Genomic DNA, 20,398 nt, shown 5'->3' with positions numbered 1-20,398 from the left:
CTGGTGAAATAAAAAGTTAAGTCAGGTGTCTGTTTTGCCTCTAGTGTCGATGAAGCTTTCTGTCAACCTTGACCCCGAGTATGGCACCTTGTTCCTTAATCCCTAGGATACTGTCTCTTCATTTCTGTCTGATACTATCACTACTTGAATTCCGCGGTCATTATGTAATTCATGAGCTCCTTTTTGGGGTCCAAGCATCCATCTTTCCTCATGATAATCTAATTTAAAGAACAATTTAAAAAATGTTCTTGTTGTCAACTAATCCCTTTAGAGAGTCCAAAACCAATAATAAAGTATACAAAATGATAACGCTTACTCCACTGAAAGCCATTTAGCTACCTCCATTGTTCAATCCAATCCAACTTCATCCAACAAGACTAAGATAAATGCTCATAATAACAAAGCCAACATGCTGATGTTTAACAGGTTGTAAAGTTTACAAGGTTCACCCACTTCGTATTGCACATTAGCATGCTAACATTTGTCAATTAGCAGTAAATACAAAGTATAGCTGAGGCTGATGAGAATGTCATTTGTTTGGCAGTTTTGATCACCAAAGTCATCAGGATTCATCCTCAGGGCACCATGAATATCTGTACAATATTCCATGACAATCCGTCCAATAGTTGTCAAGATATTTCTGTAAAACCAAAAGTGTCCACTTAATGATAGTGCTAGAATAACAAGTCATTGGATCATCAAAGTCAATAGGGTTCATTCTCTGAGCACCATGAATGTCTGTACCAAATTCCACGACAATCCATCCAAAAGTTATTAAGCTATTTCATTTGGAAAGTATTAAGAGATAGAAAAACACCTGCTTTTGGTCATTTCGTGGAATTTGTTAGTGATAACAAAAATGTAGAATATTGCCAGCCTTATCATATAATTTTAACTGAGATGCTGATATCAAACAATTTGTAATACATATATTTTAGCTAAGTACAAGTGTGGCAATACTTAAAACATGTCACAGAAGTAAAGCCCAGGACATAGGTAAGGAGTGAAAGATTAGGGCTGAACAAGAAGGAGAGGAGAAAGGTAAAACGGAAAAGAAATGGACCATTCCTCCCTAGACATGTTTGAAACTCACATCCCTGTTTTCAAACAATGTCTCCAGTGAGACAGAGCGAGAGGAACAGAAAACTTGCTTTGCCCTGGGCACTGTAAAACAATGGCTGTGCACATGAACAAAACAGACCAAAAAAAAAAAAAAGAAAGAAAGAAAGAAAGAAAGAAAATAAAATAAAAAAAAAAATTAAAAAAAAGACTGCACTTTCAAAATATCAAGAGCTAACGTACAAAAAGTGAGAGTGGTGCGGAGAAAATAAGTAGGTGAGGGAAGAACAGGAAGAGGGCAGGCACGCTGAAAATAGCAGAAAGGGAAAGAAAATAATGATGCAAAACAAGAGGCGGTCAGGTGGACCTGATAAGCGCTTGAGAGGAATAAATGTCAAGTCAAGCAGTAAGGGAGCCCTGGGATGTAGAGGTAAAATAGAAGGTGAGAAAGAGAGTGGATTTATGGTGCAAACAGACCAAATAAACATGAATGACAAATCTGAAACTATCTTGTATGGATCAATGCATTATTTTGTCACACTGGCTAAAGCTTACATGAAGTTGATCAAATAAAAAAAAAAACATTAATAATAATAATTAAAAAAAACACACTATTGTAAAAAAAAACAAAAAAAACAAACCTTTACATGTGTTATATGCTGCTGACTTTTGATCTATTGATGTGCTGTGTCTGTGTGTGTGCTTATATGTCTTACGGGAGTCCTCCTCTGGGGCATCCTATACATCCCAGAGAGCCCATTGATTAGCTATTAATAAAGCATAGAGATGCCATTGCTCACAGGGGAGGTCACACACACACACACACACACACACACACACACACACACACACACACACACACAAAGAAACTCGCATGGGCAGTTACAGAGTTTAAATTAACAATTATTGCAGAGGTTAGGTTAGGTGGAGGTGAATGAGGAGGACTTGGCAAAAGAAGAAAATTAAAAAATGGAGATTGTCAAAAGGGGGAAAAAAGCTGCCTTCATGCCTACTCCCCTATAGAGTTATTCTTCCTCTCTATCTCCCTGTCCTTCTTTCACTTTGACAGTCTCTATCTTACTCTCTTTGCCCCTGCTTGTGTCCATTGTGGGCTGCATGTCAGAGCTCTGTTGGCTGTCTCCATCCTGTCTTTGATTAGCTGTGATCTATGAAGCCCTGATGAAAGAAATGAATAAGGAAAAGTGAGTTAAAGCAGGAATGATGGAAGGGGAGATGTAGGTAAGATGAGGAGCCAGTTCCAGATGATGGATATGACTGTGGTCAGGTCAGGACACATTCTAGTGAGGGAGAGAGACAGATAGGTGTGTCAGGTAGGACACATTTGCAACTCTCATTCTGCTTTATTTGCTGCAGTTTTCATCCATTTTGTTCCCGGTTCCTCACCCGGCTGCCTTCCACCTCCCTTTCTGTCCCTCCTCAGCTACCCGCCCCCCTCCCTCTCTCCTTCCCTAGCATGTACATCTTCAGGTCACGGGTCATTAAGTCAGCTCCAGAGGGGATGTGTTGGAACAGGATATCTCTCATATTGCCCTGCCCCCATCTCACTACTAAAACACAAATACACACAAACACATGCACAATGATAACCAACCAACCACACACACACACACACACACACACACACACACACACACACACACACACACACACACACACACACACACACACACACACACACACACACACTCACTCACACACACACACACACACACACACACACACACACACACACACACACACACACACACACACACAAAAATGCCCTATTCATTTTATTTCTCTCTGTCTATTGGTCTCTGTCTAACACGGACAGTGAAATAGTAGACATGTTTCTGGCCTGTTGGTCAACTCACCACTCAACCTCAAAAAAATCCTCAAATTCATAATGTGCTTCACCCCTTGATGTGGTAAACCGTTAATTCACATCCAACATGGTATGTTACATTACACAATTATTTGTATCGTTACATTTCCACATTGCATGTACTGTTTACTGCAGATTCCCAGTAAATATCTCACATATAAATATAAATATCAAACATTTTTAAACTTCAAACTCTAACAGTTCTTTTCACTTTCACCTCACTTTTTTATTTTGAATTTACATTATTTACGATCAGGTTTATTTTGAAACAGTTGTATTTCTCCTAATTTGTGTAGGTACTCATACTTTCTCTTACATTCTACTTTTTGTATTGTTATGCACAACAACACCAAGGAATATTCCTTGTATGTGCAAACCTACTTGGCAATAAACCTGTTTTTGATATTCTTAACAATTTCTATGCTGGCCCAGGAGCTTCCTCTCATAGTGCCAAAAATAAAACACAAAACTATGCTATACTCACACTGTCACATCGATGTGACAGCTTGACAACTCTGTAATTATTGAGGCCTCGATTTTTTTGGTAGGTCATGGACCACAAATGGCTAGAAACCATATACTACATTTAGTGACAATTGTATACTAGCATTAAAAGCCTCAGTATATTTGTATGTTATTTCTTGTAGATAAACAAATGATGAAAACCCCTTTAAGTCAATAAAGCTGATAGCTGCCCTATTTCAGGTAAACAAGACATTTCATCCACAGCACTGAGATGTTTATCTGTAAAAAGTTCTGTATCACATTTTCCATAAAATCTCCAACAAAATGTCATATTAGGGCACTTACCATTTAAATCTAATATGTAAACTAATATACACAATCTACAGTACTTAATATCAAACAAAATTATCAGCATTGAGTAATGTTGACTTGTATGCGTCTGCTTACATCGACCAATGGACCAACTAGTCTTTAGGAAAGGTCACACAACCCAAAAGCACATCTCAAATCCAAGCAGATGTGGCACAAACTGTCAGACTCCAGCAAGTTCACACACACACACACACACACTGACACATACACACACACTCACAAACCCATGGACGCACATACAAATGATCATCAGCACACACACTTCTCCACCACGGTTGTTGTGCACTGTCAAACAACATTAGATTGTGAGGCGGTGTCAGTGGGATAATTAGAATAACACATCCACTGTATTCTTCATTATGTGTGTCATCTTCACTTACTGGCTGTGCTTCCTCACTGACACCACAACCCCTCCTCCAACCCCTGACACACAATCACCCCACCCTACAAGTGACATGCTTTTCTTCTGATTTTCTGAGCCCTCACCATATATTTTTTTTCTCTAATTAGTTCCTAAGGCTGAAAGACGAGCAGGGGGAGTAATGCAGCAGTGATACACAAAGTTGAGGCACAGCATCACTGTTTGAGGAAGAGGGTGTTGGCGAGCAGATCGTGGTGGGTGATGAGTAATGCTCTGACGTCGGTTCTGCATTTGGAAAAATATGTGACAGCGATTGTGTCTGCTAGCATGTTCTACTATTGTAGGTATAGATGCAGGAGGATGCGACGAGGCACGTTTCCATTCAGTCAGAAAGCTGCAGATGTGCCACCATGCTGCAAACACAGCAAGTAATGATCTAATGCACAAACGACAAGGACTATACAGTATAAAATGAAAAGCATGTCAGCTGGCGGGTCAGAAACAAACAGAAATGCACGGAAAAATTCACATGCATACACTGGCGCACACCTTGGCTGTGTGAAGTTAATGAATAACTAACTAGGAGAGAGGAAAGGGAGCCATCTTCTCTGAGTAAGGCCAAATGAATTCGCTGAAGCGCTATGCAAATGTTCCCTGGGCTAACGAGACTGCCTGCATGATTGGAGTGCCATTGAAATTCTCCTCGTGCACAGCCCTCTCTCACTTTCTCCCTCCCTCCTTCAATCTCCCTCCATCTCTCCCGCCATTTCAATCTCTACACAGAACATCCATGTTCCTCTGCAGTGTTTATCTATCTATATCTATCTTTCTATCTGTGTTTGTCACTCTACAAAAAATAACTGGACGTTTATGTCTCAGTGGATCTTGAAAGCTACAAATCATCATTTCCTTTCAACACTCAAATCATGTCATCCACACAGATACACACTACGGCCCTAACAGCGCCTGGACAGCAGTGAATGCCCCGTGTGTGTGTGTGTGTGTGTTTGTTTGTGTATGTGTGTGTGTGTGTGTGTGTGTCTCACTCTCTCTCTCTCTCTCTCTCTCTCTCTCTCTCTCTCTCTCTCTCTCTCTCTCTCTCTCTCTCTCTCTCTCTCTCTCTCTCTCTCTCTCTCTCTCTCTCTCTGTCCGTCTCACTGACACACACACACACATACACACACAGAGTCCGCTCAAACAGAGCACGCTCAGTCGCTCTGCACCTGTTATCTCTGTAAAACATCCAAACACGAGTGCTGAATAAATAACCCAACCTAAAACGCATCACTGCCAGGTTCATATACATACACGAGCACACACACACACCACAACCCATAAACACACATCAATAAGTAAACACCACCCATTTCCCCTCCACAGAAACCCTCATTGCCCTCTTTCCCCTACCCCCACACTAGATACAGACTTCAAATATCCTAAAGACAAACACACACAGATGTGCATCGTGTATGTAATGGTTAATGGTCAAGATACTAACAGAGATAAATAAAAAAAAAGTGGAGGTGTGGTGGATGTTGGGTTGGGTTGGGTTGGGGGCATTAAGCTCTTGTCAGATGCAACTTTAATGGCAGGACACAACGGCTTTAAAGCCCCTGGCCTCTTCCTCCTCCCTGGGGTGCTGGGGACACACACACCTCTCTCTTAGTCCATCTGCCCATCCTCTCATCCTCATATACCTACCCAGCTCATCCCATCATCCATCCATCTTATGCCCACTTTGCCATCTGCATAATTTAGCATGTCATGCTTTTGTGCCACTTTGTCTTTCTTTTTCTGCCTATTCTGCCATTTTTTCTCCACCTATCTGTTGTTAACATTCAGGTTTCGCGGAGTGGAAGAAAAAGACGATGCTTTGTCACTTCACCATCTCCTAATAAGTGCCTCTAGGAAGGAGGGGTGGGAGGGGGATAAAGTTAAGAAGAGTGGATGGAGAGAGTGTAGGGCCTCTGCAGAGTGGCAACAAAATGGAGACTGGGACAGAAGCAGCAGCAGCTGACGCTACACTTCACAAAGAGAGCGGGAGAGAGGCAGAGTGTTTGTGTGTGTGTGTGTGTGTGTGTGTGTGTGTGTGTGTGTGTGTGTGTGTGTGTGTGTGAGGGGATTAAACAACCTCAATCAATGAATGCAAAAACACAGACATCACACTTTTCCACATACTCGTCACCCTCCACTCTCTCTCTCTTCATTATATCAACAAATCAATACCTCAATAGAGTATAAATAAATAAGTAAACATATATAAAAAATCTCCATATCACTCTGTGTCCCTCACTGTTGGTACTCTCACAATCTTTTCATATTTTATAGCAGAGGACTCGCAGAACTGTACAATCTCAGCCATACTGTATGAATACACAAGGACCCTTTGAACAAGCTACAATTATCAATCGGGTTGTTAAAGGTATATATTCATGTGTCACCATTTTGTATAGGCAAACAATGGTAAATATTTGTAATGTAAGCCTCATACTATAAGCGAGAAAACTGATCTAATGTGGCAAACAAAACTTTTCATAATTTATCCAATTTCTTCATTCATTTAACATTAGAAAAAACACATAGAGTAGTGCTTGCCATGTTCTCCTTAACTCCCACAAAACTAAAATAAATAAAAAGGTATTATTAAGCACATATTCATGAACAGGCCTGACATATGTCTACATGTCTGCTTTGCCATATTGATAACATATTTTGAGGAATTCATTTAAAATAACAATAACATTAAAGATAAAGATCAGCAAAGTGCTGAAGATTCTCCTTGTGTACTGATAAAGATATACCAGACAACAGTGATAGTAATAGTAATGTTTTTACATATATTAGACAGATAACACAGAAAATTGTTTTTAAGAAGGATCCCTTATTACCAGGCTGTATGTACTGCAAACACAGAGTCACCTATAAACAACACAGTCACATAGCATCAAACTATTCAAGACCATGCACCATGAAATTCTCAACTTGTAAAACTGCAGTCGAAGAAAGAAAGAAAGAAAGAAAGAAAGAAAGAAAGAAAGAAAGAAAGAAAGAAAGAAAGAAAGAAAGAAAGAAAGAAAGAAAGAAAGAAAGAAAGAAAGAAAGAAAGAAAGAAAGATTAAATGTATTTACATACTCACATACTTTACAACTCACATACAAACAGGTAAATGGCATGACAGTGACAATATGTATATCTATGCTACCTGTCACTGAAGTGTACATGAATATGCAGCCATGGCATCTGTGTGTGAGCCCTTGTGCCTGTCTGCCTGTGTGTGTGTGCACGAGTGTGGCGGAGCTGAGCCGTGTTGATGCACTAATAAAAATTAGGCAGCGATGCATCCTCACACCTTCCTTATTCCGCCCGCCAGTTCGCACCCGTTTCTATGGTGACCAGATAAAACTCACACTGTTTTAAGCTCCAACTGGAGGAGTAGATGGATACTAACAAAGTGAGACACACACACACACACAAACACACACACACACAGGCAAGTTTCTTCATCCACATCCGTCAACAGAGCATCCTCTTTCAGTTCCCTAACTGACAGGCACACAAATGCTAATTTTCTAACCGACGGCAACACCAGCAAACCATCAATTAGAGGGAGAGACATGGCTAGATAGAGAGATAGCAGGAGAAAGAGAGGTATGACAAGGGAGTAAAACCCAGGATAGCCAGTCAACACACAAAGCCCTCCTCTGTTTGACTGTCTGCCTGCCTATCTGCGCCCCCAACATTGCTTCATGAACGGGCCTCAACGCAAACAGATTTGGCTGTCAAATAGTGACACAACACCCAGGCAGGGTCGTCTTGCAGTGAGGAGAGCTGTCAGCAAACACCCTCCTGCCTCTTCATCAAAGCCCATTCAAACTCAGCTTTATTGACCAACACAGCCGTCTGTGTGACATGTGTCATCCTGTCAAGCCAATACCTTGGCATACGCTGTCTCTAGTAAATGGCAAACCACTAGAGCATCTCGAGTGCTATCGAAAGAGAGAAAGCTGTACATGCCACCAGGAGCTGATAGATGGAGTGGATGGATGGATGGATGGATGGATGGATGGATGGATGAGGTGTGTGGTGGAGTGTAGCAGGGTGGGGGGGGGGCGGGGGGCACACGTGCACTCTGTGTGCAAGGGCCACAATGCTGACACAGGCCACCAGCCTGTACCAGGGAGGGAGAGAGATGAGAGGAGGCTTAGAGCCAAAGATGGACGGGAGGAAGAAGAGGAGCACTGTGTTACTAATAAGACCTACTCATCAGGCGTAGAGAGAGAAAGAGAGAGGGAGAAAAGATGGAAAACAAAAAAGCTCTCAAGCCTTTTCAAATGCAAATTCAGATGATGTCTCATATTCTTTACCACTTACAATATACAGCATATTATACTATGTTTTCTGTAAATTGATAAGAAATAAATCCATCACATTTTTTAATTCTTGAAGATCTGGAAATGATCAAAATTCAAGAAGACTCATCTTTATGAACTAACTTGGTCTTCCATGAAATGATTAATTATAATATTCTGTGAATGTACTGTAATGTATTATGTTCATAGGCAAAATATATTACTTTTTTTTAAAAGAAAGCTTAGGGATGACTTGCCCTGATCAGCTTACCTACAGAGCGCTGTTCAACCTCTCTTTATTCATGTGTGTGTGTGCATCTTCACACACACGCTCACACGCTTGTTCATATGTGCATGTTTTAGCGAATACGTCCATCAGTTGATCAATAACATACTCCCACTGAGCTCTTACCACACAGTCATGATACAGTGGCTTTTACAAACACACACGCACACGCACATGCACACACACACACACACACACAAACACACACACACACACACACACACACACACACACACACACACACACACACGTACACACAGCGATCAGTCAAACAGACTGGCCCGGTCTCACCACTCTCACACTGAGGGATCCGTGACAAGAGAGAGGGGAATCCAACAGCAAGCTTTATCGATCCAGACTGGAAACCCCCCTCAGGCCACAAACACACACACATACACACACACACACTACAGCTGTGCTGGATCAATGAGTGCTCCCGTGTGAAGGACAGAGCCATACAAAGAGACACACAAACACACCTCTATACACACATGCTCACACACACTATTGAGAGAGATGAAAGGGGTGTTCGGTATCAGAGAGCGAGATAAGGGGCAGAGCGAGCAATACGTATCCTCTGACCTAAACAGTCTCATCTGACACCCTGCAATTTGCCATTGCTTCATGGAGCAAATGTTAACACTGCACCACACAAACCTGCACACACACACACACACACACACACACACACACACACACACACACACACACACACACACACATAGCACACGTAAGCACCAATGCAAAGACATACAGCAGTGTGTAGGAGGGTCACTTTCAAACTCGTATTTTTATTCTTCAGTTAACATCGAATGATTTAAATAGTGGATCAGATTAAATGTTTTGATACACCAGAGAGAACAGCTTCAGACACAGCAGAGCCCTACAGGTGTGACTGCTCTCTTTTGGGTGACTGTGATGAGCAGCTAAACAGATCTATCACTCATCAAATTAGATCCCCCCCAGCCCACACACCCCTCTGTCCTTCACATACACACAAACACACACACACACACAAAGAGCACATGTCTACTAATGCCTGATTTATCCTTGTAACACAGCTATTAACCACAGCAGTGTCAGTTAGTGAGTGAGGAGCCAGCGATGTGCCAGGCAAAGGCCATTTCATCAGACTTCTTTTTGAATTATTACACCATTTTTTAAACCTTCCTCCATCTTCTCTCACTGACAAAATAAGAGATGCCAGTGACACAAATAAATTGATTAGTATCAATTGAGGGGCGTCAGCGATCACAAACAAGGCAAACGAGGAGGAAATCTCCATTACAATGAGGTGATTTGATGGAAAATCTAATTTTTTAAACACAATGACAAAACTCAGGATTTGCGTTTCTGGATTCACTCAGTTTAAAAATAACGGGAGAGACAACTCATTTCTCTACAGATGACATTAGATCATTTACTTTCCATTGTTATTGACCAACGGATCAAACACAGCCAGCACGCACAGCCAAAGTTCAGCAACGGTCATAAGAATGACTACGCAGTGACAGTGTATTTGAGCAGGAGTGCATTTTGCAATGCTGCCTGCATTGCAAAAGGTTGATGTGGGGCTGGTTTAGTCTGCAGATTGACTAAGTGTATGTATTTGTTCATTTATAATGGCTCTCAAGGAGGCCATGGATTCATTTCTTACCTGGGACGATGGAGACGGTGTCTTTCTCCCAGGACACGACACTGACGTACTCCTGGACGGCTGAGGGGATGAGGCACTTGAAAACGGCGACATTACCCCGCATGGAGCGCTGGTCGGCCACACGAACTGTGTAGGGCTCCCTGAACACTGGTGTGTAGAGAGAAAAGAGCTAGTTAGTCAATATTTGGAAAAATGTCAGTTGGTGGTAAAAGTCGCTGCGTCAGAAAGGGAAAATAAGACTCACTGAATGTAATAAACTTTATCTTGATCTTGCCTAATTTTGACATTGACAATAATGTAACTAGAGTGAGATTTCTGAGAGAAAATGTTTTATGATTAAAAGTAGGGCTGGAAGTGTTGATTAATCTGTCAGTTACTTTACTTTAAAAATTAATTAGAGAATCAGAGAATAGTTAAAAATATCCATCACTGTTTCCCAGAGGCCAAAATGACACCTTCAAATTGTCTTTTTTATCCAACCAACAGTCCAAAACCCAAAGCTATTCAATTTATAATTATATAACAGGCAGTAAACCTTAAAATCGTCGCATTTGCAAGGCTGGTTGAGCAATTGTGGCATTTTGGGCCTTCAGGTAACAAACTATTTGTGGAAGGTAGAGATATTACCATGCAATTATGCATTTCAGAAAAATTAATGCACAAGTTGATGTCATTATGTAGTGTGTTTTGTCTCACCAACTGTCTAAAGCCTGAAGATATTCAATTTTTCATGATATAAAAAAGAGAAAAGCATCAAAAGGTCATAGTTGTTGAGCAGGAGCCTGCGAATATTTGGCATTTTTGCTTAATAAACAATCGGTTATCAAATAGTTGGGAATATATTTTCTTTCAGCAACTACAACAATTGATTTATATAATAAATATACATTTAATAAGTATACATACATACATTTTTACACAGTTAACATTTGTCCTGTTTAACCCATGGGAAAAGCACAGGCAGGTCTAGTAAACAAATGTGTCTGTTGTTCTGTTCGACCACATTAGGCCAATGTTTTTTTCTTTAGCACTAGATTTGAAGTCTCACTATGATTGTAAGGAGGGCTGACTTGAGGCTACATTGAGGGGGATACACAGTGAGTGACCCTTGGCCTTTTAAAGAACAACGCCACAGATGCTATGAGACGGCGAGAAATGGAGGGTTGCTCACGGCCAATTGAACTGTCACATGCAGGCGCCAGGCATCAAAAACACACCCCCTGCACATGGCATGCAGAACACTGGGCTGTGAATCTGTGCCAGTGTACAGAAAGGATGGTGGTGATTAAGACAGGCTTAATGATGAAAACAGTAGCCTGTAGCTAACCAAATTATCTCTCCAGTTAACTCTGTCACATTTAGATTAGTGAGGAATGTGAAATGCTGAATCAGAGCATACATTTTCATTAAATAAATTACATAAAGTGAAATTAAATTAATGGATTATTTTGGTGAGGAGGACAGACAGGTAGTTCAAGGGCACACTAGCTTGACTGAATGAACACTGAGCTCAACTGTGTGGGCTTACCCTCCATTCTGATCTCATTTTTATAAAGGACCATTGCCAAATCTTTCTCGAGTAACTTTGACATGAGTCAAAAATGAGGCTATCTGATATGCGTAAGATGAGGAAAACACAATTACAGGAATCAGATGGGGCCCAAGAAAAGGCTGATGCTGGGGAGTGTTTCTGGCATCACAATCTAACACAATCTATCACTGCTATTCAACCAGGCCTCCCTTAGAAATGAGGACAGTAATGGCTTAACAATGTAAAACACACATACACACACAACACGGGGGAGGCCCCACCCTCTGATGTGTTCACTCTCTCCCCCAGCTCTCCAGTGATATAATTAACGCCTAGCCTGAAGGCCAGTTTCCTTGGTCATTAATAATGCTTTATGCCAGCCGCCACTGTCACTGGAACCCAGTGGAACCAAAGCCAATGTCCTTGTCCTAAAGGGGGGGAGTCTTTCACCTTAAAGTCTGAGGTTTAATCTCCCAAGTCTTTGTCTGATTCCATCCATTGCTTTTACCCTGTTCTACTTTTTCATAATTGGTTGAACCGTGGACCCCTTTTTTCTTTTCTCCTGGTTTGTGAAGGAGCTACAACTGGAGTATTTTGTCAAAATTGTTGAAATGTAACCTTGTACCATACATGTGACCGATGAGGTATTTTGGGCTCTTGAATTACCAAACCATTAGAAGATGGTCGCGGTTGTTACTATGCTACTTTGTGCTCCAACACAATTAGTGGTAGCAGTAAGACGTCCTCTGGAGAGCATCTCACTTTCCACTTTGGTCAGCTGACACATAGGCCACTAATGTGAGCTGAAGCCTCATTTGTAAACAAATCAAAGCTAAAGGACAAATAATTCCAATCAAGTCTTCATTTCAATCCTTCATTTAAACAGCCCCTGCCTCTCAATGATGTCATCTACCTTCAGATCAATAGCAAGGATCGACTGAGTAGCCTCGGCTGCTGTGGCCAAGCCAATTCTTTCAATCATTTATTTACTCTCTGATTGACCCTGCTGCCTCTCATCAATAGCAGGGAAAATCCCCAGTACCCACTGAGCCTCTCATAGAGTGTTTAAAATCAGCTTGACAGCTTGTAAATGTTTGGTACGAGGATGACCGTCACCACATGTCAATTCAGTGGGGGTTCAAATCCAGTCAAGGTCGCCCTGAGTTTGTACTTCCAGTGCTTTGACCCCACCTTGTCCTACACTCCTAACATCTAAGAAATTGTTTTTCAACCACTCCTATCCCTATTAAAATCAGTCAAATAAGCCTTGTATGGCAACATGCCCTTGTACACAGCCATGTAACCAGCTCCAATAAGCAAGTGTTGTGATAGCATTGTCATTTAACACACGTTCCTATTCCAAGATATGAAAGACACAGAGGAGAAAAAAAAACATTACATATTCATTCTTTTAAGCTTTGTGACAAGATGCAAATGGTAGCCCAACTGATTTGTGTGTAAATTGCACTCCCCCTCATCACATGCGCAGCAGAATCATTAGGATGTTACTGATGCCTGAATATATGCAGCCTGGTTGCCTAGGAACGAGCTAAAACATGGGTCTGGTGCACTGGGCGCACTGGGAGGCAAGTCCTGTATCACTGTCGCTTCAATAATTAACGACGGGGAAACCAAATACTGCATTTACTTATTCATAAAGTGAGCAGCAAAAACACAGAAGGAGAAAGATAGAGAAGGAAAAAAATATTGAAATACAGGAGAAATGAATGGATGCAGGTTTTGTTACTGAATGGATAGAATGAGAAAAAAAACAGTCCTTGTGTATCAGGTTCAAGGACCCTACTTACTGTATTAGTAAGGAAATGTCAGCCAGGGAAAAGATGAGGAGGGCAGATGGATCTAAACACCTGCTGTCTTGGCCCTGATCTGCACAGGTTTGTGTGTTTTAGTCAGGACAAAAGGGAGATGAGGTGAGTTCATTGAACAGGTGTCCTCATTTCATTCTATTACATTTGTGTAAGGAGGTGTTGGGTGCACAAACCATGAAACCCAAAGAATCCGACATAATACTTTTCTACAGGCTGCATTGGCTAACTGTACTTGTTAAAGGTGTGTTTCCATTCCTAGAATAAACTCACACATATGTCACTGGGTCCTAACTTATTACCAATAGTGAAAATGACGTGTAGCCTGAAGGGAAAAAAAAGTGAAGACAGAGGAGAGGAGAGGCGAGGAGAGGAAATCTTTAAAATACAGGAAGGCCTTATTCCTGAGGCCACACACAGTTGTCAAACTGTTGGATACGTTACATACCCACAAAAAAACTTTGCTTTAGGGATCAAGGTCTTATTCACAATAATGGCTTAGTGCGGAATCTTTTTGTCAATGTGAAATTGATTTTCTCTGCCTTCTATCTATGATAATACTGGCTTTGACCACTGATAAACTGATTTCTTTCCTTATCCTTGTGAGAGGTACAATAGGTGGAAAGATGTGTTTACTTAAACACAATTCAGCTCAAAAACTGAGAAAGGCATGTATCATATTCTCCTTAAAACAACACACTGAAACTGTCTGTTAACTGTTCCTATTAACATTTAGTTTGAGGAAGCTGTAAGTGTACAGTATTTGAAAAGCAGAGCTTCGGTGTCATTTGCCTAAAAGGTCAAATTTCAGATAGCCAGGTAACTAAAACATTAAATGAAAACTATGTTTTAAGAATATGACAACTATTTTGGGGAGAAAAAAAATCTTCATCATATTTTATATACCATATTTTTGCATGTTATGAAACTCATTGTTACATTTTCCTTGGTTTGGGTCTTTTTCTGAGTGCAAAATTAACTTCCACTGCAGGAAAGTTAGCATGATATCTTCAGATAATGAGGCTTTGAAAGAACTAACTATACATCAGTTTAGGAAAAAAAAAAAACAGCTTTAGTAAGAATTAGTATTGGGGGAAAAGTCTATATATAAAACGAATGATAGACAGCAAGAATCTTTCCAACATGAATAAATATGCTGAACTTAGTTCAATTGTGCATGCTTTCTCACTGAATGTCAAGTCTGCACTGAGTTTTATGAACATACTTGTTTTGGAGGTAATGTGGTGCAGGTTTTTCAAACCAATCTGGATTTAAATTGTCTCACTACAGTATGTAACAATGGAATGAGCAAAAATGAATGCAGACATGATGATGAGTCTTACTGTACAACACAAGCAAGCTTCAATAGTTTGCTAGTTCTTTGTATTACAGGTACATACTTTTTTGAAGTTCACATGAGTAGTATAGTTTAGTAGTATAGATTAATATAGTAAATAGATGTATAGTAAAAAGGGGCTAAAACCATAAATAGACAATGGTATTATCTTTTAAGAACCTCAGCTGGATAATTCACCAGTCCGGGATAAAGCACAAATTGAAGATGCACCTGAAGTTAGAGTGCCATTTACACCTCAATTTATGGTGATTATTTCTGTTTAAAATTCTTACAAATATACATAATTATAATATTTTGGCAGATCACTCTGGAACTGGATTAAGGCCTTTTTTATTTTATTTTTTACATTTTTTTTTTTTAACATTTTTTAACCAAAAAATAAATATCTGCAAAAGATGGAGATTAAGAAAGGTCCAATGAGATAAGCTAGATTAAAAAATGAAAACAGAAAACTTGATTGGTAGCGATGACAGAGCCAAATAAAAACATATACAGGAAAACAAGCAGCCCACATAGTGACTTTCATAAATGTAGTGCTATCCAGACAGGTGCTCGTGCTATTATTGGAACACAATCAGCATGCATGGGAGAGGGTGAGAAAGAGGGGGAGGGAAAGAGAGATGTGAAGATGTGAAGAGAAGGGAAAGGGAGAGAGAGAGAGAGACGGATGGTGAGGGAGAGTGGGGGTGGGGCAGATTTTTTGGGGGGTGTCACACTGCGAGCTGTCAGCTGTCATCATTCTCCTGCACCACCTGAGACAGGGCGTGCCACACCCTAGCGCTCACGCCTCTGTCGCCCATGGCAACGGTAGGGTTGTGCATGTGTGTGAGCTTGTAAGGGAGCGTGTGTGTGTGTTGTGTAGGACTCTGGAGGTAATGAGGTGTACACACATGCACATGAGCCCTGGTTATGGAGCTGTGGAGTTGTGGTTGCCTCAGCATTTAATTGATTAATTGTTGTAATTATTTGGGAGGGAAGGTCATCCCAACACTGAGGCTAGCTAGAAGGTCACTCTCACGCTGGAGGGACTGTCCTCCTCTAGGGACCACACAGCCCATATGTGTGTGTTTATATGAGGGTGTGTGTGTGTGGTGGTATGGAAGAGAATTCAGCAGCATGATTTTGTTCATAGTGTGACAGGGAACTGCTGACTGTCTCTTTATGCAGGATTGATCAACACAGTCAAAATGTCTGCCTGGCTATTACCATGACCTGAAAATCCACTTTTTTCATGATTCTGTTCACATCTTTCCATGTCTGTGGCTGACTCTCCAAAATCTTTCCTGCCAAACACCCTGACAAAGAGCTGGCAACTAAACACCGAGAGCCAGCTTGACGAAAATGGCTCTGTGTGTGTGCATTTGTGTGTGTATGTATGTGTAATTGTGTGTGTGTGTAGTTAGGGGACTTTCCAGTCCATGGACAGATGGAGAGACTGGGAGACAGGAGGCTTGCTGGCATGAGCTACACACAGGCTGGTGTGAAGTGTGTGTGTGTGTTGTTCGTGTGTGTGTGTGTGTGTGTGTGTGTGTGTGTGTGTGTGTGTGTGTGTGTGTGTGTGTTTGTGTGTGTGTGTGTGTGTGTGTGTGTGTGTGTGTGTGTGTGTGTGTTTGTGAGTGTAAGAAAGAGCAGTAACACCTTCCCTCAGTGTGTTCAGCACCACTCTCCAGCTTTGACCTTGGCATAGAGCACGGACAGGTCACCAGACCAACTGTCTGTGTGGCTGTGTGTCTGTCTTCTGGAGGATTTTTAATATACAGGGTCAAGGCACAGCACTTTGTGACACCTCACCCCCACTGAGGGAAGTTGTTGGTCTCAGATTGCCAATATGACTTCCGTTTGGGTGACCATATTTACAGATGCTGGGTTGTAGCTAGGTAATCCCTGTCCAAGCAGGGTCTTCTGACATTTTTTTTAGGATGCAGCAAAGTGAAATATTTAGGAATGACTGGAAGGAGGAATTGTGGCATCTCTTTTTTGGTGCAATAGGTGAGGAATCCAGAGGAAGCCCTTCTGTACTACTATTATAACATAATTAACAGTAATTACACACTACATTGTGTTTTTTGAATAGTCAAAGGTACCTTGTGGAGTTTTTGACCACTAAGAGTGCTATGGAGTCCCAGTATTGTCTGCACAAACACAAGGAGGCACATGCATGTGCATTCGAGTGATGTGACGGATGGTTTCACTCAATTGACAGCCTCTGATTGACAACTGGTGGCAGTAACATGAAAAGAAGAGTAGCAATGCACCAACAAATGCAGGGAAGAGGAAGACTACCAGCTGGTAAACATGTATGTAAAGAATGTAAGATTTTAAATGTTTGAGTTTTTTATGAACATTTTTTTACCACATTTTTTATGAGAAAGAAAATGCATTGCATTTGTTAGGCCTCAGGGATCCACATAAGCCATATTAATAAAAAATAGTGAATATAAACCTAGCTGTTGTTTGTTTACATAGAAACTCCAGGGGTTACTTTAAACACAACAAATTCATAACCAATTTATATGAGAAACTGTCTCAATAGTATAAATGTAACAGCAATACAGATTGCTACCTCATTTTGATTATATCATACCAAAGATTTGAAGATATATGAATGCACACAAAATGTTTATATTCCTAACTTTTGGAAGGTGGGATTGTGTCACTCTATTTTGTATTAAAAAGCCAAATGGGTTTGCTATTGAGTGATCATAGTACGGGGCCATGCCCCTTCATAGACCTCAATCCCGCTCTGGCTGATTTTAAATAGAAGGAGGGGGCTGTCAAGGAAGGCAGCGTTTCATCACTTTGTCAAGCAATAGTTCAAAGTTCATGTCTCTGTGCGCAGTTCGACAGAATTTGTATTTGATTTGACAGACATTCAAACACTGAGCTAAACTAGGGTAATCTCACCATTCAAAACACCTTAGAGACATAAAGCATTCATGAGTTTATGTCATAACTAGGAAAAATCTGTGAAGTTCCTCTGAAACAAAATTATCCCTTTGACTGTTGGCTTAGTTTGCATCTAGTGTGCCCACCCTCACCTGCTTTGATGTGGATGCTGGGGCTTCGAATCTTTCCTGCCTGGTTCTCAGCAGTGCAGAAGTACTCGTTGTCATGGATAATGCTATTATAGGCGGAGGGAGAGAATGGGTAGAGCTGGAGGGTGCCGTTGGCATGCACGTGGCGGATATGGGGCACGTCGTAAATGTCGTCTCCGGCAGCCAGGTACCAGCGCAGGACGGCATGGGGGGCGCCGCCCGCAGGGCAGGGCAGGGACACCCCCACCGAGCTGGAGAAGGTCACCCGCTGCAGGGAGGCGTTCACAAAGTACAGCCGCGGAGAGACAACATCCTCACTGTTGACTGTTAGGATGAGAGAAAAGAACAGTTTGTTAGTTGGTTGGTATGTGTCAGACATACAGAGATCATTCATGTCAGGTATGAGAAGAGCATCATGGCGCGCAGATGGTCGAGTGGTTAGAGCGCATGCCACATACGCAGCTGACCCCGGTTCGAATCCCGACCGGAGGTCCTTTGTTGCATGTCAAACCCCCTTCTCTCTCTCTTGTGTCTGTCCACTGTTAAATAAAGGCGTCTGTGCCAAAAAAATCTAAAAAATAAAAAAAAGAGCATCATATATCTTTATTTTCATGGTGCCATGACAGATACAATTACTAAATCCACAAAATCTACAAGTAATTGAGAAATACCAACATTCTACAATTACTCAAAATTTGATTTGTCTGTATTCCATAGATGTTTTCACGACATCTTTCATAAGTCTATTCTCTGGTTCACGGGACTATTGTAAAGCAAGCATAACTTCACAATATTACTGAGAACACTACCTGATCTAAGCCAAACTTACAAAGACACCCACATAAACAAACTGGATCAACAGGCATCTAAGTCACCTAAAGCCGAAATGGGAGCCTGTCATCTCGTCCCATATGCATTATCCTAGTATCTCTAGTCTAATTTATGTATCCAAAGAGCCCTTTAGAAAGCTAGCTATCATTAGTAGGGGAAATGGTTCACATACACATGTGCTACAAGGAGACACCACAGATGTTTGCTGTAAAATAACACTAGTGTGGCACAGATGAAGAGCTGCTGCCAGACAAGTTGTCTTACAGGAGATAGACCACCATATATTCGCTCACTCAAAACGTCCTCTTCAAGGCTTAAGTGGGCGGCAAGGTGTCTTTTAAGATCTGTGTTCTTCTGTGTTTGCTTGCTGGGACTGGGTGTGGGGGGGGGGGGGGGTGTTCAGCAGGGATTGGGGGTGTAGAGGAGTGCAAAGAAGTGCTGAGCTCAGCTTGGCTGGAGACCAGGGGAAGACGCTGTGCCCCGAGCCAGAGAATTTTCTTCTCAGACAATGATACTTAATTAATCCCTTTTCCTGGATTGTGTCAACAATGCCTGGATTAGCCCTATCGCTTTAATTCTCACTGCACTGGGAGAAAATAGGGTGTTGGCTAAGACACATCAATGGAGATATAAAGGCACTATCAGATGTCATTTAGGCTCTAATTTCTACAGATCCTCTACATCAATGGATATCATTAGTAACCAGCTATAAAATGAAAGACAGAAGCCCACTGGCTGTCTTTCTAAAATCTTAATACATGGCAAGAACATGGATGAATGGTGGATACAATAGTCCATTTTTATATCAATTCTGTGCAGTATATATAGTAACATGCAATGACATAATGGTGTTAATAAAATGGCATGAATAGGATGAATTACATGAAGAAAGGCTCAAAAATGAAATGCAGGGATTAGGGATAAAACTCTAACTGACATAAGGTGATTTTCACTCTGTCCTCCATTGTCTGCTGTCGGCCACTTTGTGCTTCCATCTCTACCTCTATCTTTTTATCCTTTTTCTCTTCTTTTTCTTGTTTCACATCTGCCATTATTCTTTTGCACTTCACAGATATCCGTTCAAGACACACACACACAAATCCACTTTCTCTGGTCTTTTCCTGCCACACTGTAGAGACAGGCAAAGTTATGTGATTGGAATTTGTATGCCAGACGCAGAGAGTTAAACCCACATAATCTCCTTTCACATTTAACACACACACAGTCTATCCACTCTGTAATCGCACTGTCGTGGGAGGCCGGTGTCCGACTTCCCTGGTTTTCAAGCATGTGTGGGTGTAGAGAGGAAGGAGGGATCGGGGAGCCAAGCAGGAGTGCAATATTGTAGACAGGACACGGGTGGCTGGTTGGGGTAAGGTGCTC

At 41.3% G+C, this 20,398-nt stretch overlaps 2 protein-coding genes across 5 annotated transcripts in view; one reads left to right on the top strand and one right to left on the bottom strand.

Moving 5' to 3' along the window:
- The window catches only part of tmprss4a (transmembrane serine protease 4a), a 191,796-nt gene that overhangs the window by 89,905 nt on the left and 81,493 nt on the right, over positions 1-20,398 (top strand). The gene's annotated exons all lie outside the window — the stretch shown is intronic.
- dscaml1 (Down syndrome cell adhesion molecule like 1) overlaps positions 1-20,398 on the bottom strand; it is a 99,172-nt gene that overhangs the window by 71,323 nt on the left and 7,451 nt on the right. For both annotated transcript variants that reach the window (XM_062418882.1, XM_062418883.1), the window contains exons 2-3: positions 18,188-18,508; positions 10,436-10,582 (exon numbers count right to left, since the gene is read on the bottom strand). In XM_062418882.1, coding sequence (XP_062274866.1) covers positions 10,436-10,582; positions 18,188-18,508 — 468 coding nt within the window. The remainder of the gene's footprint in view (positions 1-10,435; positions 10,583-18,187; positions 18,509-20,398) is intronic.

The sequence above is a fragment of the Scomber scombrus genome, chromosome 5 (assembly GCF_963691925.1).
Source record: "Scomber scombrus chromosome 5, fScoSco1.1, whole genome shotgun sequence".
In the NCBI taxonomy this organism is placed as follows: Eukaryota; Metazoa; Chordata; class Actinopteri; order Scombriformes; family Scombridae; genus Scomber; species Scomber scombrus.
Note: the sequence above shows the minus strand (reverse complement) of the source record. Positions and strands in the feature narration are given on the sequence as shown.